Genomic DNA, 24,881 nt, shown 5'->3' with positions numbered 1-24,881 from the left:
GTGAGGTAACTTACTTAGTGGACCTGGGCACAAGCAGGACACCCAAAAGGGTTATCCATGTAAACCACGTTAAACTCCTTAAACTCTCCAATGACCGGGCTGACATCACCATGCTGATGGTGTCTTATGAGGAACAGGAAGCAGAGAGTTAACCTCTCCCTGATCTCCTTTCTTACAGCAAAAAGATGGGTCAGTGGATGGAGTAGTCTTTTCAGACACCCTCTCTACCCTACAGCAGACTGACTGCAAGCAAGTCTTGCAACAGTATGCTAGTCTCTTTTTCCTGACCCCTGGTCTGACCGCTGGTGTACCCATGATGTGGACACTGGTGACAGTAACCCTGTCAAAAACAAGATCTATCGACAATCAGACCAAGACAAGGAAAGCATCAAAGCTCAAGTCCGCAAGATGCTGGAGTTAGGGTATATTGAACCTCCTGAGAGCCCCTGGGCTAGCCCAGTGGTGCTGGTCTCCAAGGGTGGAAAGAGAGAGATGAGGTTATGTGTGGACTACAGAGGGCTCAACTCTGTCACCAAGACAGATGTTCACCCCATTCCAAGACCAGATGAGTTGATAGACAAGTTGGGGGCAGCCAAATTCCTCAGTACCTTTGACTTAACTGCAGGGTACTGGCAGATTGGCATGGCCCCAGGAGCAAAAGAGAAAACAGCATTCTCCACCCCTGATGGGCACTATCAGTTTTCTGTAATGCCTTTTGGGGAAAAGAATATCCCTTCCACCTTCCATAGGTTGGTGAATCAAGTCCTGTTTGTGTTGGAGTCCTTTAGTGCAGCTTGTCTTAATGATATTGCTGTCTTTAGCTCCACCTGGCAGGATCACCTGATCCACCTTAGGAAGGTTTTACAAGCCCTGCAATCTGCAGGACTAACTATCAAGGCATCCAAATGGCAGATAGAGCAAGGCACTGTGGTTTACTTGGGCCACCTTGTTGGTGGAGGCCAGGTACAACCCTTACAGCCCAAGATCCAGAGTATCATGGACTGGGCAGCTCCAACAACCCAGACTCAAGTCAGAGCATTCCTTGGCTTGACTGGGTACTACAAGGAGGTTTGTGAAGAGATATGGGTCCATTGTGACTCCGCTCACAGAACTTACCTCCAAGAAAATGCCCAAGAAAGTAAACTGGACTGTTACTTGCCAAAAGGCTTTTGACACCCTGAAAGAAGCAATGTGCTCGGCACCAATTCTAAAAGCACCAGAATATTCCAAGCAGTACATAATGCAGACTGATGCCTCTGAGCTAGGGATAGGAGCGGTCCTATCCCAGATCAATGAAAAAGGCCAAGACCAACCTTTTGCTTTTATAAGCAGGATGCTACTCCCCAGAGAGCAGCGCTGGAGTGCCATTGAGAGGGAGACCTTTGCTGTGGTTTGGTCCCTGAAGAAGTTGAGGCCCTACTTGTTTGGAACTCACTTCCTGGTTCAAACTGACCACAGACCTCTCAGATGGCTAATGCAAATGAAAGGGGAAAATCCAAAACTACTAAGATGGTCCATCTCCCTACAGGGAATGAACTTTGAAATGGAACACTGACCAGGGACTGCCCATGCCAATGCAGATGGACTTTGCAGGTTCTTCCACGTAGACAATGAAGACTCCCTAGGGCAAGGTTAGTCTAATCACCTTTCGTTTGAGGGGGGTGGGGGGCGGTGAGAAAGTGCCATCTTTCTTGCATTGGTATGCCCCCACTTTTTGCTGAATTGCTGATGTGCTTTGACTGAGTGTGCCCTGTGCCCCTGCCAACCAGGTGCCCAGGGCCTGTGTTCCTTCCCTAAAACTGTGTTGAAACTAAAACCCAATTAGCATCTCTGGCCACCTGTCTGCCCCTAGTAAATTGTACCTTAGGTATCCAGGGTATGGTGGCCAGAGAAGACCCCTAAGGTCTGCAGCACTTATTGTGCCACCCACACACTGCCTTTGCAGGCTGAGTGTCAAAGTACAGAACTAAACAGTGAGTCGACATGGCACACAACTCTGTGTGTTCAATCGATAAGGACTAGCCTATTTGTGGAGTGACTCAAAGCTGTATGTTAAGGTACAAACTATTTTGTTTGTTCATGAAGCCCTCACCCACCAAACTGGTTGGTGGCATGCTTCATCATTGGGCCCACCCAGTGACCCGAATGTGTCCCAGGTGTGTTTCGACTCCTGAATACAGCGGAGCAGGTACATTACTGAGTGTGCAGTGTAGTGGTTTGAAAGTTAAAAACTATACAGTGGTCCCAGTACCCGAGCGTAATTTAAACTTTAATAGCTGAGCCTCTGTTATAATAAAAAAAAAGGCTGGAGGATGTGTAGAAGTATTAATTAGGGTCTCCTGCATCCAAGTGTGGTCTACAGGTTTCAGCCAGGCCTTTATGATTAAACTGGCTTTCCTCAGAACCAATAAATAAGTGAAAGTGCAATTTTAATTTTTATAGTATGAAAAATGTGAAGCACTCGCTAAGGTGCTATATATGTGCGTGGGGGATTCCCTCTTGAGCATCACTGGAAATACAACTTGTATGACGATACAAACATACAGGGGAGAGTCTTAGCATGGTAGCTTATAGTCACAATACAGCATAAATGCCGATTTCTAAGGTGCTGTGTAGACGATAAAAATACGGCAAAAAGTGTACTCATAATGGTGGTATGGTTAGGTGAGGATTTAAGATATGCGTGAATATTTGTGGTGGGCTAAACAGCGTAAGCAGAGCACACAAATAATCGAGTGATAGGTACATAAGAAGTAGGTATTCTCACATTGACTATTTGCCGTAGATGCATCATGGGGCTGCCCACAGAGGTTTTGACCCTAGGGAAATGAAGGGTCCATGTGTAAGGAGTAACCTGCAAGGGAAAATGGTAGCTTACCCGGGCTGTTGCTGAAGTGCATGGTACTCACGAGACTATCGGTCGGGACTTGCAGTGAACCTGTTGTTCTGTCGTGGGCCTCCGTAAGACTGCCTCGGGTTGTGAAGCGGCCTTAAGTATTGTTTGGTTCCATCTCGTTTACCTGCGAATGCGGAGACATAGAGGAGAGACTGCCCTAGCCGAGTCATGCGCAGCTTGCGCGTGTGCAGGGAGACTAGTGTCACAGCGTTCGCACATGCGCGGTGCAGCTGGTTCGCGCATGCGTGCTGCGGCTCGTGTACGCATGCGTAATCGGGGGTGCCCCGGCAACGTGCCGAAAAGTGCTGGAAATTAAGTTCAATCTGAGACTGATCTTTGCAATATAAAAGAAGGGCCCGCTAATGGTGGAATCTAAGTGACTGTAAACAGAGGGGCATAAGGGCCACGGCTGGCCATTACAGTGTCTGCAGATAGCAGCGGAGAATAGGGGGGAATCAAGGGGTAGTGTCATTCATCGTTCAAACCAAGTACTGTGGTTCACGATTTTAAGGAGCTCCATGGTATGGAGTCATTTAGGCCGGAATGCTGTGTCCAAAGTCGGTAGATCCATCTTTGCTCTTTGGTCGGCGGTATCCTTTCATTATCTCGGTGATTGGCGGCACACTGCTCAATGACAGTCCAGGTCAGGTCGTTGGGGGTGTGGTGATTTGACAAGAAATGTTCTGTCAGTTTACTGATGTTTTTACCACATCTGATTGTGCTCCCATGTTCAACTATTCTGGTCCTCACTTTTCGCGTCGTCATGCCCACATAGCGTAGTCCACAGGGACAAGTGATGAAGTACACCAAATTGCTAGATTTGCAGTTAGTGTGTTGACGTTGAGTCCATGTTTTGTCCGGCTCGAGATTGAGTGATTTTGTTTGTTTAGTGAGGTGACACACACTGCTGTTGTTGCACGGGTAGTGCCCAGTCACTTTAGGTAGTCCCCAGGTGTTAAGGATGGTATTGTCAGTGGGTTTGAGACTAGCTCTTTGCCGTGGGGACACCAAGTGGTCTTTTAAGTTGTGGGCTCTTTTAAAAGCAAAGTGTGGGGTCTCCCAGTCTCTTGTTCCTGAATTGATTATTTTCCAATGCTTGCGGATAATGCTTGAAACTTGGTTAGAAGCCGTGTTGTATGTGGTTACACACGTCCTAGGTGGTGTTTCGGGGTCTTTTACCACTGTTTCCAGAAGGGACTGCCTATTCTGATTGCAAGCCCTCTTGCACGTTTAGCAATGATGGCTTTGGGATAGCCATGTTCCTCTAGTTTATGTGATAGGGCACGTGATTGCTCTCTGAAGTCTGTTGTATGGCTGCAGTTCCTGCGAATGCGCAGGAACTGGCCAAAAGGGAGGTTCTCTCTAAGTGGTCTGGGGTGGAAGCTGTCGAACCGCAGTAACAAGTTTCTAGCTGGAGGTTTGTAATAGGTGGTAGTCCGCAGGGTGCCATGTTCTGCTGTAACGTTGAGGTCCAGAAATGCCAAGTTGGTTGCACAATGCCATTGAGCCAAATAAGGAATGTGTTCAGTGTATCCTGTGTGCCTTCCCAGATTACAAAGATGTTATCTATGTATCTGCGCCACGTTTTTAAGTTGCCTGAATGGGGGTTGGTGAGTGATATGATATGTTCCTGCTCGAAGTGGTGGACGTATAGTCCCGCCACGCTGGGGGCAAAAAAACTGCCCATTGATGTTCCGTTGTTTTGCAGGTAGTAGATCCTTTCGTACTCTAAGTAGTTCTCCTTAAGTGCTAGGGCTGCGCAGTCTGGGATGAAGTGTCTTGGAGTGTGGTAGGTCCAAGTGGTTTGCATGAGCACATCGTGTAGGACTTGGACTGCGGCATCTTGGGGGAGGCTGGTATAGAGACTCTCTATATTAAGTCCCACCAGGAGTTGGGTTGTCTGGTCAAAGCTCTCATCCTTAAGGATATTAAGGTAATGCTTAGTATCCTTAATGTAGGTGGGGTTAAGGAAATAATCGCAGTACCTCAACCGTGGTTCCAATAGTGAGTTGATCCCTGATATAATGGTTCTTCAGGGCTCGAAAAATTATAAAAAATGCTCTAGATCTGCAGGTCTAGTAACCTACAAAATCTCCTCAACCCAACTGAAATGCACTTGACCTCTAACTCTGAAAGCTGAGCAAATGTGACAAATTAACAAGATTTAAAAGCACTTTTATTACTCATTTACTTTGTGAGCAATAAAGATGCCTTTAAATCTTGCTATCTTGTGATATTTCTTCTGCTTTCAGAGGCAGAGGTCAAGTGTCCGTTTGGATTCCAACTCGCCAGACCTAAAAATAGCTCGTCCTGAATTAATCTGACTCGCAAATGTGAGTGGTCGAGAGAATTTGTTTAGCCCTGGTCTTTCTGGGGGTGGTATTATACCCCTGTGTACTTTGGGTACAGTGTAGAAGTATGGGACTCTCGCATTGTTGGTACATAGGTATTCAGCTTCTTGAGTAGAGATATACTCTGCATCACTGGCTCCTTTGACCAGAGTGTGTATAGTGGTCTGTAGTTCCGCTGTGGGGTCTCTGCTCAGGATTTTGTAGTTGCGTGTGTCATTTAGTAGTATGCTACATTCTGCATCACAGTCAGTTTTGTCCATGAGGACGATCCCACCCCCCTTGTCAACTGGTTTGATGATCATGGGGGGTTGTTCTGCAGGCGTTTGATGCCTTCTCGGTCTTGTTATTGAAGGTTCCTTTGGGGTTCAGTCTCTCTGTCTGTGTAGACCGCCTGCTCAAAAGTATACAAAGGTAGATTTCAACCTTAGGCCTGTCTCATTGGGATTGTTGTTACTGGCCGTTTCATCTATGGTGACTTTTTCAAAGAAGGCCCTTAATTTGAGTTTCCTGAAAAACTCGGCCAGTTCGACATGGAGTTTAAATGTGTCTAGTCTGGTGGTTGGAACGAAGGAGAGGCCTTTGTTGAGGACTCTAATTCACCTTCTGTCACTGTTGTGCTTGATAGGTTAAATACCAGTGGTGCTGTTGTTTCAGTGGTTACTGTTTGCTCGTACCCGGTTGCTCCTGGGATTTGTTGCGTGAATTCGTGCTCACTGGGTCCTCCTCTTCCGCCCAGTGGACTTGTTGGTGGTTTCTTCTCCTGCCGCGTGATCTTCGGCCTTGTCCTAAAAAAGGATGTCTTGGGTTCCCTTGGTAGAAAGGCATGGGGCCTGGTTGGTAAAGTGGTGGATACCCGTAAAAATGCGTGCTGCATTTGTCCAAATGATGGAGGTCCATAGTTGTGTGTTTGTTGTGGTCCCTGCCAGGTTTGTGGCCAGCATTGGCCTCTGCGTCCTCTGCCGCGTTGTTTATTGAAGCCGGAGCAGGAGTCGCTTGATACAGAGGTGTTGTCCTCTGAGCGGTCACTGGTTTGGTCTGCCTTGTTGGGTGCGACATAGTCATCGTCAGCGTATGGGTATACTTTGGAATAACTGAATTTCTTGAGGTCTTTCTGAAATTTGTTAATTTTGGCTCAAGTCAGGTAGTCTTAATATTCAGCCATTTCTTTATTTTGATCTTCCAATTTCTTTTTATATGATTTTATTGTGGTTTTAAAGTGACTCTCCGTGGCTTGGATGTCAATGACTAGAGCTTCAGAGAGGCGTTTAACTGTTTTTATAATGAGCACTAGCCAATCTCTGGTGCAGTGCCAGGCTATCTGGGCCAAGTCTTTCCTGAAGTTTGCGTCGTTCAGGAATATTCTAGGGGCATGGGTAACAAGAAGCCCCCTTGGTGCTGTGTTAGTGCGTAGGTATTGGGGGAATATGACGCCATGTAAGATGGCTCTCATCCGATTCCGTTTTTTCTCCGTTAGTATGCCCCAATCAGTAGTTTGAGCTATGGTGTTCGAGATATTGAAGTCTGCCAGAAAAGAGGAGTCTGCGAGGATCTCACTGATGTCATCCTCACTGAAAGTCAGGCCATGGTTTTCTGCCATGGTGGGTGTAGTGTCTCTCGCAGCTGTGCGCTGCCTATATATATCGTTTATCAAAAGAGAGAGAGAGGACTAGGTAGCTAGTCCGTATCCCCCGGAATTATATGTTCAATCAATAAGGATAAGCCTATTTGTGGAGTGACTTAAAGCTGTATGTTAAGGTGCTAACTATTGTTTGTTCATGAAGCCTTCACCCACCAACCTGGTTGGTGGCATGCTTCATCATCGGGCCCACCCAGTGACACCGAATGTGTCCCGGGTGTGCTTCGACGCCTGAATACAGCGGAGCAGGTATATTGCTGAGTTTGCAGTGTAGTGGTTTGAAAGTGAAAGGTAAAAGCTATACGGCTCCAAGGGCACTTCTAGTAACCAACCCTTCAGGAAGGACTGGGCCCAGATCGCCTGGCACTGACCAGGGACTGGATGATACTCATTATAAAAACAGCCAAGCTATTATCAGATGCCATTTTGATCGAAATACAAGCCACAGAGAGCCATTTCAAGACCACCATAACTTCATATAAGAAGAAATTGGATGACCAGAATAAAGAAATGAATGAATACAAGGAATACCTGACCCAGGCTAAAATTAAGAAATTTGACAAAGATCTTAAAAAATTCAGCTATGCCAAAGTATACCCATACTAAGAAGATGATTACACCCCACAGACCAAGGACACCAACATGTCCAACTCCTCAGGCGATGACAGTTCTGTTTCTAGTGATTCTAGCACTGGCTGACATAAACGGGGAGGAAGAGGGAGACGCGGACAACGCTGGCCTAATACGTGGCAAGGAGGACAACATTAACATTTCTACGGTCTCCCACCAAATTTTGGTCACATGCAAAATCCCTACTACGGTTTCCCACCAATGTATCCCCAAAGACCCATGCCACTATTCGCAGGCAACCAGGGACCACACATTCTTTTTTTAGGACAGGGCAGAAGAGCACGGGGCAGAAGAAGATCAAACCAACATTAACCGCAGGTTCACTGTGCCGAGGAAGAGAACCCAGTGAGTTTGAACACACGCCAGAAGGCGAAAGAAACACCAGGAACCAGAAAACATTGAGGCCCAATGACCAACCATCACTGGTATCAAACCTATCCAGCACCCCCTGACTACCAAAGAACAGTCAGTACTGGAAAAAGGCCTATCATTTGTCCCCACCACCAAGCTCGACAAATTTAAATTACATGTAGAATTGGCCCAATTCTTTAGAAAATTGAAACTGAAATCCTTCTTTGAGAAACCCACCCCGAGACTGACCAAATCAACGAAAACCCTAACATCACAGGCCTCAGAACGAAATCCACGTTCGTCCCACCTCCCTCAGCCATCCCTCCAGAAATCACGACATTTGAACAAGCTGTGTACAATGACATAGAGAACCTCAACCCTACCAACCACTTCAACAACCTATCCTGGGAAGACAGGAATACTATACAACGCCTACAAAACAACCCCACAATTGTCATTAAGTCAGCAGACAAAGGGGGAGGCATCGTTTTACAGGACAAAAAAAGACTACGACACAGAGTGTCGCAGATTATTGAGTGACAACAGAAATTACCGCAGATTGGAACATGACCCAACAGAAGAACTACGGGCAACAATCCACACACTAGTCAAGAGGGCAGCTGATGCTGAGCACATTTCCAAACAGGAAGCAGACTACTTATGCCCTCAGCACACCAAGATCCCGTACTTTTACACAGTACCCAAAGTACATAAGGGCACAACCCCACCTCCCGGCAGACCCATCGTGTCAGGCGTAAACCTCCCTGCTGGAACCACTGTCACGGTACTGTGATTTCTTCCTGAACCCTCTAGTGCAAAGAACACCTACGTATATCAAAGACACCAAACATCTCCTACAGGTCATAAACAACATGGAGTTCAATACCGACACACAACTGCTAGTAGGCTTGGACGTGGAGAGCCTGTATTCCAGCCTCCCCCAAGATGCCACCCTGGCAGTACTCAGCGACATCCTAATGGAATCCCCCTGGCCTTACCACACCCCAAGGGAGTTTATCATGGCTTGTGCAACTCTAGCTCTAAAAGAAAATTACTTTGAATATGATGGCACCTTTTACTTTCAAACAAATAGTACATCCATGGGAAGCGTTTTCGCCCCAAGCGTGGCGGGACTGTGTCCACCACTTTGAACGCTCCCACATAGCAACAGACACCAACTCCTTCAATCATCACATCCTGAATTGGCGCAGATATATAGACGACATTCTGGTACTCTGGCAGGGATCCCAGACTGACCTAGACAGATTCATGACCTTGCTTAACAGCAGGGACCCATACCTAAAATTTACTAGCACGGCTAGCAACAATCAGCTACCTTTCCTAGACCTGGACATCACAGTCAAGGACGGGACCCTGGTCACGACAACCTACTACAAGCCAACTGCGAGGAACTCACACCTCCACTTCACGAGCTTCCATCCTCGCCCGCTCAGAGAGAATCTGCCCTTCGGTCACTTTCTACGCATACGCAGAAACTGCACCAACATTACCGAATACAAAAAACTATCTACGGAACTGGCTACCAAACTGGAACACCGAGGCTACCCTAAAGCCATCATCAGAAAAACGCAGAAAAGGGCATGGAACCAAAATCGTGAAGCCTTACTCGAAAACATCACAAAGGACAAGCAAGAAAAACCCATCACCTGTGTCACAACCTATAACACAGCGTCCAATGAAGTAGCCAAACTCATCATAAAAACACTGGAAAATAATCAACTCTGGAACGAGGAAATGGGACAGCCCGAGATTTGCGTACAAACGATGCAACAATCTGAAAGACCGACTGGTCAGTACTCGACCCAGACCGCAACCAAAGCAACCTATGAACACCGTCCTAAACGCATGGGGCCTCCCAAAGATCACTGGACATTACCCCTGCAATGACTGCAGTGTATGTCACCTCACCACACACACCAAAACCCTGGACTTGGAGCCCAATAAGGTCTGGACTCAACGAAGCCACACCAATTGCAACTCCCGCAATGTGATATACCTACTCACATGCACGTGCGGTCTCCGATATGTCGGAATGACAATGCGCAAAGTCAAGACAAGAATAACAGAGCATAGAAGTACTATAAGATGCAGGAAGAACATTAGCAGGCTCACCAGCCGTTTTATCACCCACTGCCACACACCCAACGATCTAACCTGGACTGTCATTGAACAAATCTCAGAGAGCACAATTGACAATGACAAAAAACTATTGAGTAAAGAACAGCAATGGATATATCCCCTTTCAACAGCAACCCAGGGCCTCAACGATGCCATCCCATGGAATTCCCTGACATGTCCCTGACTTCAGGAACTATACCAACACCATGACTAACCTTGACAATCACACCCACTCTGGGAAGGTTGTCTGTCTACTAACTACAATTGAATCCCCTTGTAACATATCTCCCCGTGAGATAGAGCCCTACAGTTCCGAGTATTGGGGTACTTGGAGTCCCCCATGATTTTACCCACAATCACTATCCTTGCCATTCACGTTATGATAAATGACACTATAACGCGCTCACAATGGCCCCAGACACAGTGTAACTCCCACTGTATTCATAACCTTGTTGTGTATTATTTGCCAACACACCATGGCCTAATACAGCCCCTCACTGTTCCTTTTCAGTATACGGCCAGACAGAGGACAGTGTTAACCTCCACCACGATACAGTGGTATCATGTGCCAATCTCCACCGCTCCGATTCCTATCTGGGGCGACTGCCAACACTCGCGCATGCGCAGGTATAACACTACCGACCCGCGCATGCGCTTTACAACCTATGGGCACTGCGCACGCGCGCCTGTGCCTCGTAGCAGCACATCGGCGCGCAGGTATAACACTACCCACCCGCGCTTGCGCATTACTACCCATGTGCACTACGCACGCGCGCCTGCATCACGTAGCAGCACAGCAACGCCCTGGCGCCCTCTCAGACACTATGACTCGGCGTTTCGAGTCTTTCTACTCTTGCCTCCACTAAATGCAGGTGCACATGATTATCCAATCAACCACAGTATATAACACACAGCAGAACCGGCCATTACTCACCGGTATGCGAATGAGGCACTACAGGTCCAGAGCAGGCTCTGCCCAGAAAGCTGTGAGTATGAGAAACAACCACCACAACTACTGGTAAGCGCTACCTCTTCTTCTTTTACAGGTCTCCTAATTTCAGTGGCCAAAACCTTCTTTTCCCCATAGGGTCAACCCCTTGCTACTTCTCTACCTTGAAGCCAAAACCTGCTAAAAGAAGCGTAAAAAACAACTCTTGTGCCTCTTCACACATATGCACAATGTATGTGAAACCTGTGTTTTAGCCACACCACTCCCGAACTAAAAGTGCGAATCTCACCTTAATGGTACCACCAGTACCATTACACTGTAGCCGTCTATAGCCTACACCCCCTCCGCTATAGTGCCGGCAATCAGATGTGTATAATGCCATACATCTTAGTGACTCTCTTTTTCCTTGTATGTTTTGTCTTTGTCCATGTGTTACATGTACAGGTGTTTTTGAGAAGGGAATCCCCCCTCTCACACATAGATAAACACTTTAGGGCGTGTATACACATAGTCTGAATTACACACCCACTAGTTTAATCACACCCACATTTTTTATATAGGTCTTGAAGAAAGCCAGCATATTCATAAGGCACTGGCTGAAACATGTCGACCCACCACTGGATGTGAGAGGTCGTAACTTGCCTCCAACATCCAATAGCATTATTTTTAACCGCTGACGGAGGCCCAGGTATTAAAGTTTAATTTACCCTTGGGTACTGGGACCCCCGCCAAGCCGTTTTAAAATCACTATCTTGACACTCTTCACTGCACACTCAGCGACATACCTGCTCCGCTGTAATCAGGCGTCGAAGCACACCCTGGACACGCTAGGTGTCACTGGGTGGGCCCGATGAAGAAGCATGCCACCAACTAGGTTGGTGGGTGAGGGCTTCATGAACACACTTACCAGGTGTTCCTACCCCCTGACGAAACATACTTGAGTCCTTTACTTTTGGTAATTTACTTTTGGTAATTTCGTAATAGATGAGCTAGTCTCCTTTTGATTAATCATATATAAATCCCGGGGATAAGGACTAGCTTTCTGGTCCTCTCTCCCTCTCTTGATACGCAATCACTTTTTAACTTTCCCATTGGATAACATTGACCGCCCGACGGCTCAAAAGCACCCTGCACCCAACCGCCCGAGTGCCGCTGGTAGTGCAACTACTACCCTACTCTACTTCCCCACTTGCCCTGAGTAAGAGTCCAGGAGCTCATCTCCCACAGCCACGTGGCCTGCTTGATTGCAGCCACCAATCAAAGGCCCCTACCCTCCATTGGATTGCATTGGCCTACTCTCTGCACCCGGCTGCCCCTGTGCCGCTGAAGGTGTAACTACTGTACCTTTCCGACCCTGGGAGACCTCTGAGTCTATGCCCAGAACCTTAACTCCACCAGTCGAGTACTCACCTAAAAGCCGATAACTCACTTTCCTTCCTTAGGTTAACATCGACTGGTTCCACTTGAAATTTCTTCTAATTGTGGAGTTTTGAAGCTTTAAAATATTCATCTAAAATGAGCCGAATAACAAATTCCGAATTACTCACCTGTGATCAGGAGACAAGCCACTACTGTACCTTTTAGCCCAGTACTGAACCACTAAAGTAATCCTAACTGTACTTACCAGTTACCTAAATTTTCTTCCATAGGAAACCATTAACTTTTTCTGTGATATTTCTTTTAAGTGTTGATTTTTGCAAACTACAAATATTCTTTAAAAATTGTACCAAATGCCAAAACGTAATTACTTACCTGTCTTGAGTAGAGGTCCCAGTGTTGAATTTAGGAGTCCAGTACTGGATTACAAAAGTAACGAGAACCTACTTTACATGTGACTTGAATTTCATCCCAAAGGATAACATTGCTTGGTTTTTACTGAAAAGTTTCTAAGTGTCAACTTTGAAAATACATTTATATTCTTTAAAAATCATAACTGTAACCAAAACGCTTTTACTTAACTGTTTACAGCTTATGTCCCAGGACTGAATCCAGGATCCAGTCCTGTGGTTAAAAAAGTAATCCTAAAAGTAATCAACTGCATTTATGTAGGAAAACCCTTACGCTCAATGGCCAATTGTGTTTGAAATTGTGTTGTCTATTGCAACCACTGTAGGTATTGTACTTACAAAGTCTATTGCCTTTTTGCAAAGTAATTACCTAAAGTCACTCATATTGAGAAAAGTATCTTTGATACCTGTTGGTTCTAAAGTAAAACAACAATATCTTTTGATATAAAACAATTGGCCTAGAGTTCAGTTCTTGAGTGTGTGAGACCATTTGCTAACTGAGTGTGTACATAAATGCTTGACACTGTCCTCTGATAATGTCCTTACTGCTCGACCAAGTTACCACTTTAGAGAGTACGGTTATATCTAAGTTTAACGTCCATCATACCTCTGTAGACTGGGGACTCTATACACAATGTACCTTACTTTGGTCCAGTATATATAGCCACTTACTTACAAGACTCACATGCACCCTCTTGCCTCTCTGGCAGGAATCCGAGTGTGGCACATATACACAATAAATTTAACCATGCTTTAACAGTAAACGCTAACTTAGCAGACTATATCCTCACATGCTGTATGGCAAGGAAAAAACATCACAATCTAACAATGGTGCCTTTGAAAATGTGCAATGTTTTGAGGAGGAGATAACGATGCACTTCGACCTTAAAGACTTCCTTGAGAAAAACTGATTGCAGAATCCAGGCCCAACACTAGTTGGCAGGAATGTGAATAATATGTGAATCTGCAGCACCACGCTACGAATGGATGCTTACAGGGTAAGTAACACAGTCCTCATTGGGGTTTACAATCAGCATGCCGAAGTCACACCTGACTCCTTCCCAAACGCTCCCTTTCATCATAGCCATTCTGGACGTAGAGTCCTGGACATTTGGGTTATGATCCAGAAGTTTAGTCCTCAAGCCTGGATCTCATCTGACCGACTCTGATGCTACTGGTTCTGATGGCCACCTGCATCCTGCCGGTGAGACATGCCAGATGGCATATGCTGGCTCTGCAGTGGGATCTAAAGTCCCAGTGGGTGTAACATGTGGGTGTCTCTCTGACCCAGTTCAGATTTTGGAAGAGACTACAAGAGATCTGCAATGGTGGCTATTGATCCTCTGGAAAGGGCTTCTTTGGAAAAAAAAACAACTTGCAAACATCCGTACCCAACACTAGATGGCAGGAGTATGCAAAGCATGTGAATCTACAGTTCTGCATGCCAAGAACAGACGCCATATCTCTTGATCTACCCAATTGTGAAGAATTTGCATCCTTTTTTGCCTCCAAAACAGAATCCATAAAATCAGATTTACTCAAGGACCTCTTATCCATCTCAGACATAGATAAGAATCCATATACCGACCTGTTGATGTGCAAACCAACATCCTCCCTAAATTCAAACTCAAAGACAACGCAAATTGGTCCCACTTAAACACGTACAGTGAAGACTCTATACTAAAGACACTAACCTCTCTGAACCCTTCCAACCATTTCACAGACCCGCTCCCGGCTAACTACTTAAAAGACTTCATTTCCCTGCTACTACCTCTCTGGACCAAGATCGTAAATATGTCCCTCCTTCAAGGAATCATTTCAGACATCCTGAAGGCTGGTCAGGTTTCGCCGATCCTAAAGAAAATAACAGCTGACCCCGTGGACCTAAATAACTATTGGCCGATTTCCAACATACCTACGCTAGCCAAACTTCTGGAAAACTGTGTTAACTTACAGCTGAACAATCACATTGATTAATTCAACTTGCTTAACCAATTTCAATCTGGTTTCGAGCAGGTCATAGTACTGAATCGGCCATGACTCACATATTTGACAACACTCTAAAAATCCAGGACCAAAATGAAGCTTGTCTACTTATCCTACTAGACCTATTGTCTGCTTTTGACACCGTCAAAAACGACAACTTGCTTGAACTCCTTAAACAAAGAATGGGTTTGTCTGAAATTGTATATAATCGGTTCGCCTCTTTCCTTCAAAACAGATCCCAAAGATTGAAAGTCAACCAATCCCTGTCCAATCCTTTGCCTGTAACTCTCACCGACCCTTATCAACCTTTTTATGGAACCTCTTACTGATCTTCTCAGCTTCACCAAGATCCATTTCCATATTTATTCTGACGACACCCAAATCTATATCAAGATCCACTCACTCGATGACATCAAATCTCTCAACTCCATAGTACAAAAAACCCAAATTTGGCTGGCCGAAAATCATCTGAAACTAAACTCCCTCAAAACGGAATTCCTACTAATCGTCCCCCCTAACAAAACTCCCACTATCCTTGACTGGCTGAAGCGTACCTAATAGGTTTCAAAGGTCAACCACTCATCATTGATTCAGCTAAGTCACGTGGGATAATTCTTGACAGTAGTCTAAAGATGCAGAAGTACATCAGCGCCTCCACTAAAGGAGCCAACTTCCACTTGAAGACCCTGCGAAAATTGAAACCCTTTCTACCAGCCTCTGATTTCAAACAAGCTGTTCAAGCCCTGGTAATACCTAGAGTGGAATACGGTGATGTAACCCTATGCGGCCTCCCAAGATCATCAACAGCCCCATTAGGATCCACTATTAACTCTGCTGCAAGACTCATCACTGGCTCAAAGAGAAACTCACACATATCACCTGACCTTAGACCCCTCAACTGGCTACCATTTGGAGCTAGAATTCATCTTAAAATCGCTTGTATGACTAACAAAGCCCTTCACCACAATTCCCCGCTTTATCTAGCTCAGAAACAGGAGCGCTTTGCTGGCAGCAGAACCTCCAGGAGTGCCAAGACACTTCTTCTAAAACCACAACGATTTGCCCAAAAAAACCATACTCTCGCTCGTTCTCTAGTACTGCTCCTAGGATCTGGAACGCTTTGCCCATGGAAACAAGAACAAACGCATCCCCTGCCACCTTTAAAAAAGAAGTGAAAGCGATCCTCTTGGCTCAATTCACGTGATCCTGTCCGTTCTGCTACCTTTTGTTTTATTGTTCCTATCTATGTATTTATCCTCAACTAGCTGATATTTGCTCTGTCTAGATAATTGACTTTACATGCTTAAGTTTTGTACCATGGTTGCACCTATCTCTTGTTTTTATTATATTTTTGGCTTCTTTCTTACATTTGTCTGTAAAGCGCTCTGATACTCGTAAGAGTCTTGTTTGCGCTATATAAAATCTTCAAAATAAATAAAAATCCTTTTGTGTGGTCAACTCCAAGTTTTTGCTGCTGGGTTTTCAACTGAGTGCACACTGAGGCCTGCAAACCAGACCTCCATGCCAGTGCCCTTACCCCAAAACGTGTATGTTACATTGGCTGTATCCAAATGGCATAGTCTAACTTAGCTGTAAGTCCTAGTCTATGGTACCCAGGACATGTAAGTTATAGAATCACACCAGGGAGTGCAGCACTGGTTGTGTCACACTGAATGTCCTAGTCCTTCATTGCAGACTGGAAGAGCAGTTTATAACTGCTGGCCAGAATTTACCATCTAACCAATAGCAAAGCTAAACATTCCTCTGTAATATGTGTATGTCACCCCTGTAGCAAGCCTAAGGCACGGTGCAGCATATTCCACAGGTAGCTGGAAATGCTCAACATTCTTTTTTTTATTGTGGAGAGCCTGTTGCTCCATTGGGGAGTACAGGGTTACACGATGACCTCTCAGCTGTGCTAACTTCTGAACACTTTGACCAAAGGTGATACTCCAAGGTATCAAACAACTTGTTACATTAAGCCTGACTTGATTCTCATTTCGAAATTAATGTAACACGTAACTGTGTGCAACTTTTAGAAAGTTGCCACTTTGTTGCCTTCAGTCTCCTTTGCCATTACCTGTTACACAAGGAGCTTGAGACCGATACAGCTTTCTGCGCACCTAGGGAGACATGCTAATGACTCCCAGAAAAGGAGATAATAGGGGCCTGCACTAGAGAGAGGTATTAGCTCCTTCCTTTAGGAAGCCACACAGGTGATGGCCCAAAAGGCGAGCCTCAAAGTTGAAGCATAACTGTGGATCACTTGGGAGAAGAACAGTCTCATTGTTTTGGTAGATTAGCTGGCACCCGGGAAGGAGAAGGGAAACCTTTTGACAAACTTGTTTTTCAGTTGCCTGTAGCCCCCCTTGGTAGCAACACTTTTGTGTTGGGCTAGGGAGCTGTGGACAGAGAGAGGGGTTCTGCCATGTTGGGAGTGATCAGAATAGGTCATTTTGGGATAGCCAGGTACCACACTTACCAGGAAGTGGTCATCGGGATGGAGGGAACCTAGAAGCCCATTGGCTACCAACCACATCCTTCCCTCAGGGCATTTTCGGATCATTCATAGGGCCTTCCTGGCACCCAGAACTCAGATCTCTACTGGACTGGAAGAAGGACTGGAAGAAGAGGAACTATTCCTGCTGTGTCCTGCTCATGGAGAAGAAGTGTCCTGGGTGCAGCCAAAGCAAGGAGACTCTACAGGTCATTTGGCTGAGCTCTTGTTCGCAGCCCAAAACCACACACCTGAGAAGCCTGCTGGGGAAAATTGCTTGTCTAGAATCTTTAGACCACTGGCGTGCAGCACTAGACCCCAAGACCAGATGCTCAAAGTTGCACCTAAGTTTCCTGAGACCAGTAGAGTTGTTAGAGTACAGCTTTATCGCCCAGGGAATGATTTGGCACAGACTGCGATACTGTACGACTGGTAGAATAGTTCTGATTGGACCTTTACCAGCACCGAGAGGACTACAAGGGATGTCAACCCTGTGACCACGACCTCCTCACCCTCTTCGTAGACCAAGAAGAAAGACTCCTGCCGACTACATTGCATCTACTGCACTGTTGAGCACCTTCTGTTTACTTCATCGCTTGTATCGGGACCACTTCCTTTGAAATCCATTGTAAAATGCATAATGTGCCTTGACCTGCGTGAAGACTGCTTCATCTGTGGAGGTAACTGATTCTGAGGACCTTGTTAATGCCTCTGGCTGGCTCCCAACTGGAGTATGCTATACAAGCAAAATATATTCTGTGGAATAGGTAAAGTATTAATGATTTAGTTTGTCCCAATGCCCACTATAGAACTCAGTTTCTTCTTTGACACAAGGTAAAACATGGAGAGCTAAACAGTTCAAATACTAAAATTGGAATGAATTTAAAGAGTACAAAATAGATATCGATCCGAAGTATCAAACAGGTACATGAGTCTAACAACTGAGTCAAACAAATAGATGCTCTATAAGTTATAATTGAAAATAGTGCTCATCCAGTGCATCAAAAGGGAAAATAATGCAACACTTGTACATAAGTCTTCTAGTTTTCCTCCATGCCTGTGATGATGATGAGGTGAGATTTATAAAGTCCGCAGCTACTCTTGTGAGTGTCCTGGCGCTAAGCTCATAGGTAGGGCCACTTAGTTTTGAACAAAAAGCCATGTTTTCAGCCTCTATTTAAAAATACAGACTGATTCAACTGAGCGAAGTACTTGGGGTAGCTTTTTCCAGGGTTGCTCGCCCACTGTGTGGCGCCGGAACTTGGGAACCATTGCGAGAGACCTGTTTGAGGAACGGAGCTTACTAATGGAAAGGTAAGATCTAATTCTGGAAACCAAATAGTCAGCCCTGGTTTGAAGAGCTTTGAACAGAATGTGCTTCCTCATCTGGAGCCAGTAAAGCGAATGTAGGTAAGGAGACATTTGCATTCTCAGACGTGAGTCCCTAGCTCATTGCACCATCAGGATTCAAGCAAGCCGGGCCGACGACGGCTGAAATGCCAGAAACCGGTCCCCGAAAGCTTGTCTCCTTCCCAGTATAAGAATTGGCTTGGTAGTTTGGTTTGCCCTGTTCCCATCATGCACTGGGACAGGAACAGACTAATTTGCATATAGCCGGGTTCTGAGCTGGGATGGTGCAGTGAGCTAAAAAAACGGTGATGGATCAAACCCTGATCTCTTGACTGGGTAGGAGTATTCTGCATCATTCAGAAACTCTGTCCATCACCTTTTCCAAAATTGATTTTATCCACACTATGTGTGGGAGGGTATACTCAGACGTGAGTCCCTAGCTCATTGCACCATCAGGATTCAAGCAAGCCGGGCCGACGACGGCTGAAATGCCAGAAATCGGTCCCCGGAAGCTTGTCTCCTTCCCAGTATAAGAATTGGCTTGGTAGTTTGGTTTGCCCTGTTCCCATCATGCACTGGGACAGGAACAGACTAATTTGCATATAGCCGGGTTCTGAGCTGGGATGGTGCAGTGAGCTAAAAAACGGTGATGGATCATTCCCTGATCTCTTGACTGGGTAGGAGTATTCTGCATCAGTTAGAAACTCTGTCCATCACCTTTTCCAAAATTGACATTTGCATTCTCAACAGGAGGTTGAGTAGTAGGCAAACTGCTGCGTTTTGTACCATCTGGAGTCTGTTAATCAGGTAATCAGGCAAACCCAAGTACAGAACATTTGCATAGTCCAAACTGGATGTGATGAGTGCCTGAATAACTTATTTCCTAAGAGAGGAAGTGAAGATTCTTTTTCAGTATAGGTAGTGGGCCAAAACAGGATCCCATCACAGAGTTGACTTGTTGCTGGAAGGACAGGCTGTCTAACTTGACCTCCAAGTTCTTGACCACTCCATGATTGTGGTTCAAGAGGGGGAGCCCCATCATGTCCAATATTTACAAATCTGTGGTTCACCATAGATGGGCTGAGTGTATCACTCTTCACAAATTAATGATTGCCAAATATGACAAATGTTGCATTGTGGGTATGTGAGTGAACTTCTCACTAGGAACGTAGCTTGTATGGTAGAAGCAATGAGTTAGAATGAATCTTGCTAGGTATAAAATACTAAACAGTGGTTTCATGTAAAGGCTCACCTGTATGTATAAGTGGGCGTATCTTTACTTCATCCCAAATAACGGCATAAATAGCTCATTTGAAACCCTATGAAATAAGGTGTAAAAGTAAACCATCTTTAGGCTGGAAAATATACCCATGTGGTACAAAAAATATGGGAATATTGTAAAAACTCGACTAGTTCAACAGAGATGGCGTGTTACTTTACTACAAAACCTCCCGGATCATATTACTGTGGGATAAAGAATTACCATTATAAGAAAACTGAAATATTAAACTGTGTTAAATGGCCAAGTGGTCTGAGAATAGTGAGTAAATCGTACTTTTTAGGTCTCGGACCGGAAATGCTGGCTTGCCAGCTTCCGGTAGGAGATCTTATGTTTCTTAGTAGTGGGGTTTAACCCTCCTCTCTCCTCCATTTGCTGGCTTCCTAAACGGAGGCCAGCCATTGGAGGAGAGAGCCCTCACTCCAATTTAGCCCCGTCTCTTTCGGATTCGTGGGCGTACATTTTGCTGTTCTTTCGCCAGTGACGTCATCCGTCACTCAAAACAACAAATACACGCCCCCAAATCCGAAAATGGCCATGTGTTTCTCCGAGGCATTTCTGCCTCGCCTCGGAGAAACGTGGTCATTTGGGGTGCTCCTCTCTCACCGAAGCAGCAGCAGCAGCAGCAGCGGCGGCAGCGTGAGAGACAGCTGTGGCGGTGAGCGAGTGGCAGGAGCGCGCGCCGGTGAGGGGCAGCATGCTCACAGTGCCCGAGGCGGCGTGGGGTCAGTGGTAGCGACAGGGCACGCCCAGTGGACCCGGGGAGTGTGTGTCTAGCGTGACCGGGTGAAAGCTGCCCCTGTGGATCGGTGGGCACCCCCTGAGCGAAGAGTCTTACAGACACACCCCCTCCCAACATTTCTTCAGTCATTTCTCAACGGCTGGAGGTGCTGGAGTTTCTACGGTGAGCATATTGTGTTTTTCTCTCTGTTGTGCCCCCGGTTCTACACCGGTACCCTCCCTCGGGTCGGCTGCTGTTGTAAACCAAGGGTGCCCGCAGGGCGCCGCGTTTGCCTCTGCGCTCCTTTCAAAAGAGGGCAGCCGGCGTCAATGTCAGGGGGGCAGAGCTGCAGAGCGGCGGCGGGGGGGGGGGGCGTCTGGCCCCACAGGCGTACGGTTTCCATCATCTCGGTAGCGGCCATCTCCTCTCAGACAACCCCGGGACCCCGTCCGACCCTTTCCTTGTAATCGTGCATATGGCTTTTTTTTCTGTGCAAGACGCAAATTTCCGTTATGTCTTGAGAGCAGCAGCAGCCCGAGAGAGGAAGAGGGCAGTGGGGACAGAGGGGGAGGGGAGGCGCTGAAAGCTACCGTGCAAGATGTCCAGGTGATGCGCACATTATCACAGGTGGAGGACGGGAATTCGGGGGCTTGGAGGGTTGAGAAAATGATGATATAACAGTACCCGACTTTAAATGAAACCCCAAGTTTGGTGGCGGTATTTTACAGGAAAGGAAGGAGGCAGGTTGTTGTATGTCAATGTCCCAAAGAATTAATTACCTTTGAAGGGTGTGTGTGGGGTGGCATTGTACGGGCATAGTCAGTCGACAAGGTGAATGGAATGGGTGGTCCACATGTCTGATTTTGAGGGCGGGGGTCTTCCTGGATGGCAGGGTGGGGTGGGATGCAGGGCTCGGATTGCCCAGGGGAAATGTGACATATTCCGCTAGTTTTAATCCCGAGGTCTATGATGTAGGGTCGTCCCCCCTTCCCATCACCCCTTTCAACAAAGCGAATCAGGATTGATTTTTGGAGGACAGGAGGGGCGGGGAGAGTGAATGCATGCTGTCTGTGGCATCTGTGCAGCTGGCCTAGCCCTGAAGGACACGACTGGGGAGGCAGGAATCTACAGCCATGCCGAGTGGCCATTATGCATGGCTAGGCTGAGCTATATTTTGCTATGCCGTGGTGTGCTTTGTAATGCGTTACAACAGTATGTTGGGTCAAAGTATCTTCTGCTTTCCATATATTATTTCAATGTGTGTGTATATGTGGCTCTGTGTGTGGGTGGGGGCTCTGTGGAAGGGCTCTGTGTGGGTGTGTGTGGGGGGCTCTGTGTGGGTGTGTGTGGGGGGCTCTGAGGGGGGGGGTGTGTGGGGCTCTGTGGGGGTGTGTGTGTGGGGGTGTGTGTGAGGCTCTGTGGGTGTGTGTGAGCCTCTGTGGGTGTGTGTGGGGGGCTCTGGGTGTGTGTGGGGGGCTCTGTGGGTGTGTGTGTGGGGGGCTCTGTGGGTGTGTGTGGCTCTGTGGGTGGGTGTGTGGGGGGCTCTGTGTGGGGGGCTCTGTGTGGGTGTGTGTGGGGGGCTCTGTGTGTGTGTGGGGGGCTCTGTGTGTGTGTGTGTGTGTGTGTGGGGCTCTGTGGGTGTGTGTGGGAGGCTCTGGGTGTTTGTGGGGCTCTGTGGGTGGCTCTGTGTGTGTGTTGGACGGGCTCTGTGGGTGTGTGTGGGGCTCTGGGTGTGTGTGGGAGGCTCTGGGTGTGTGTGGGAGGCTCTGTGGGTGTGTGCGGGGCTCTGTGGGTGGCTTTGTGTGTGTGGCTCTGTGTGGGTGTAAATGCAATAGGTCATGCATTTGCGAGCGATTAACCTATTGGCATTGTAAATGACAATGCCATTTATTTAAGATTTTAAAAAAAAGTTGTTTAAGACTGGCCTGGATTAGGTCGCCTAAAGTGACTGTAAGTGTCCACAATATTATTATTATTATTATTATTATTATGTTTCTTATATAGCGCCAGAATCGACCCCCGAAGGGGTATCTCCGCGCTTGCCTTGGGAACCCGTCCTGGCTTTTCCCTGTGAGATAGCCCCTACAAGGCATCCCCAAGGTTAAAGCCAGGCATCCCGCCGCGGGGGTGCCGTTGTGGAGATTAAGCAAGCTTAATGCCCAGAGTTGCAGAGTGTGAACCCATGATTAGGTCAGGCAGCGAAGCGAGAATTATCGAGTCCATGGACATTTGAGCTCAAGACCCTGCCGCGTCGGGAATTGAACCCTGGTCCCGGGTCTGACCTCTGCTTCAGGGTCTGCCTGCTCTAACCAGTGAGCCACACTGCTACAACTAGCCCGACTTTTTGGTGAAAAGTTTTCTAAGTGTCACATTCGTTGAATGTGTCATTGCTTGTTCACTGTTGAGTAAAATGCATTAATTTACTGTACCTTGTAAAGTCTCTAGAGCCTTCCTGTGGATCTTTTTCAATGTGGTGTCTAAGAATACAGCCTATTTTCATAAATAGGTGTTGTATTTATTGAGTTTCTTGTTGATTTCTTTTTCACTTATTGTGGTACTGTTTTAAATGCTTTGCACGTGTTCCTTTGTGTAAGCTTTGCTGCTCAGAGCCACAGCTATCCAGGGTTGAGCTGAAGGTTTCACAAATGAAACCTACTGGTCTGAAAGGGGTTGGTAAGTGTATTACACAGTGATGTCACAACCACACCTTATATTTACACCCCATTTCCTCACACCTACCCTTAGAGGGTAAACAATCTAGGATTGAGCCTGTGTCTTGGTTCATTGTAATGTTTTGGGGAGGTGTCATGCATCACCTCGAAACTAAGCTCCTTCATCGAATAAAAACAGTTTGTATTGATCCGAACACTAGATTGCAAGATTGTGTTTAGCATGTGAATTCTAAAGCACTATAAGCTACAAACGTTTTTCCTCCTGCATTGTACTGCAAGATTTAAAAAGCCCTTGCAATCCCAGGAATCTTAAACCGCATATACAACTTTCTTACTTCAGCAGACTCTGTCTCAAAGGCAAATTGTTTTATTTAATTTGAGAAATTTACATATCCTGTTACAAAAGAGTTCAACCTGGGAGACAACTGCCAGTGCAAAACATGCCTTTGAGGTGGAATCTGCTTCTACTTTCAGGAGCAGTGTATGTTTAAAAAAAAAATATTTTGTGTATATTCAACTTAGGCTGTTTTTACTTTCCCTTATTTCTGCTTGAGTATTTATATAATTAGTGTAATTTGTATTGATGGATTGAGATAAAATGTAGAAAAATGGCCTGTTCAGTAGATGGGAGGTTAGGCCTGCATTTGGAAAATTACAGCTTTCACCTCCAAAATAAAAGATGTTCTGTGGTCCCTGCATGGCAATGGAAATATTTTAAGTTTGTGACTTCATATATGGTTCCTATGCAGCAGAACCAGAATTACAATATTTCCTTAAAATGGGCCTGCCTCTTTCGAAAACAAATATGAAAATTGAAAAGGTAAATCTTCAATAGCAACGTAGTCTTTGTAGACTGATTGTCTGCTTTCATTTACCTGGGTTTTTGTGTTCAACTTTTCTATATTGGCTGGAAAAGGGCAGAATCGGCCATAGTGAGTGTTCCAAAAATGTCTTGACTTCTGGTGCTATCTTTCTCTGTGGGGATACTGCAGTTAGGTTGCGATTGGACTTGTGGTGTTGGGTTTCTTATTTTTACACTGTACCATGCATTAACGTTTTTTTTTTGTATTCAGATTTAAAGACCACCCTACACTAAATGATAGGTATCTGCTGCTGCATCTTCTGGGAAGAGGAGGCTTTAGCGAGGTTTATAAGGTAAGGATGACCAGGAAGTGTGTCACATTTCGTTAATTGTTTGCCTTTTGTTAACTCCTTTTTCACCTTAAAACAATTGTTGAACAATCTGTTTTGTTTCAGCTTTTCCTTTTCTTGAATTAATATCTCAAGCAATTTTAACCAAAGTAAGAAGCCTTAAATTATTGTGTTGTAGAGAAACTATCCTTGATCCACTGGTGGTGTATGGATTTGTCTTAATGTTAGAAACTGTATTATCCATTTGTTGTGCAAAGAAGCGGTCAAAAACCCATTTTGTACCCCTGGAATGCTGTGGTTCAGCGCAGTATTCAGTTTTTAGGTCTCGCCTTTTCCATTCCGAAGGAATGGGAAATGGAGAGAATTCAAGTGCTCAAAATACTCGTGAAACCAAGGGGTTTTTCGTGCGGTTTTCTTTGAGTTCACGTGAATCACGTGGCCAAACAAGCACGCGCATCAGCCTCCCTCCCTCCCTCCTAATTGCA

The 24,881-nt window shown here is 46.0% G+C and overlaps 1 protein-coding gene across 2 annotated transcripts in view; it reads left to right on the top strand.

The window, feature by feature from the left end:
* Positions 1 to 24,881, top strand: part of TLK2 (tousled like kinase 2) — a 1,405,344-nt gene that overhangs the window by 892,697 nt on the left and 487,766 nt on the right. For both annotated transcript variants that reach the window (XM_086923830.1, XM_086923831.1), the window contains one exon: positions 24,318 to 24,399. In XM_086923830.1, coding sequence (XP_086779956.1) covers positions 24,318 to 24,399 — 82 coding nt within the window. The remainder of the gene's footprint in view (positions 1 to 24,317; positions 24,400 to 24,881) is intronic.

This window comes from Lissotriton vulgaris, chromosome 5 (genome assembly GCF_964263255.1).
Source record: "Lissotriton vulgaris chromosome 5, aLisVul1.2, whole genome shotgun sequence".
Classification (NCBI taxonomy): domain Eukaryota; kingdom Metazoa; phylum Chordata; class Amphibia; order Caudata; family Salamandridae; genus Lissotriton; species Lissotriton vulgaris.
The sequence above is the reverse complement of the archived record's forward strand: the minus strand, read 5'-3'. Positions and strand labels throughout refer to the sequence as shown.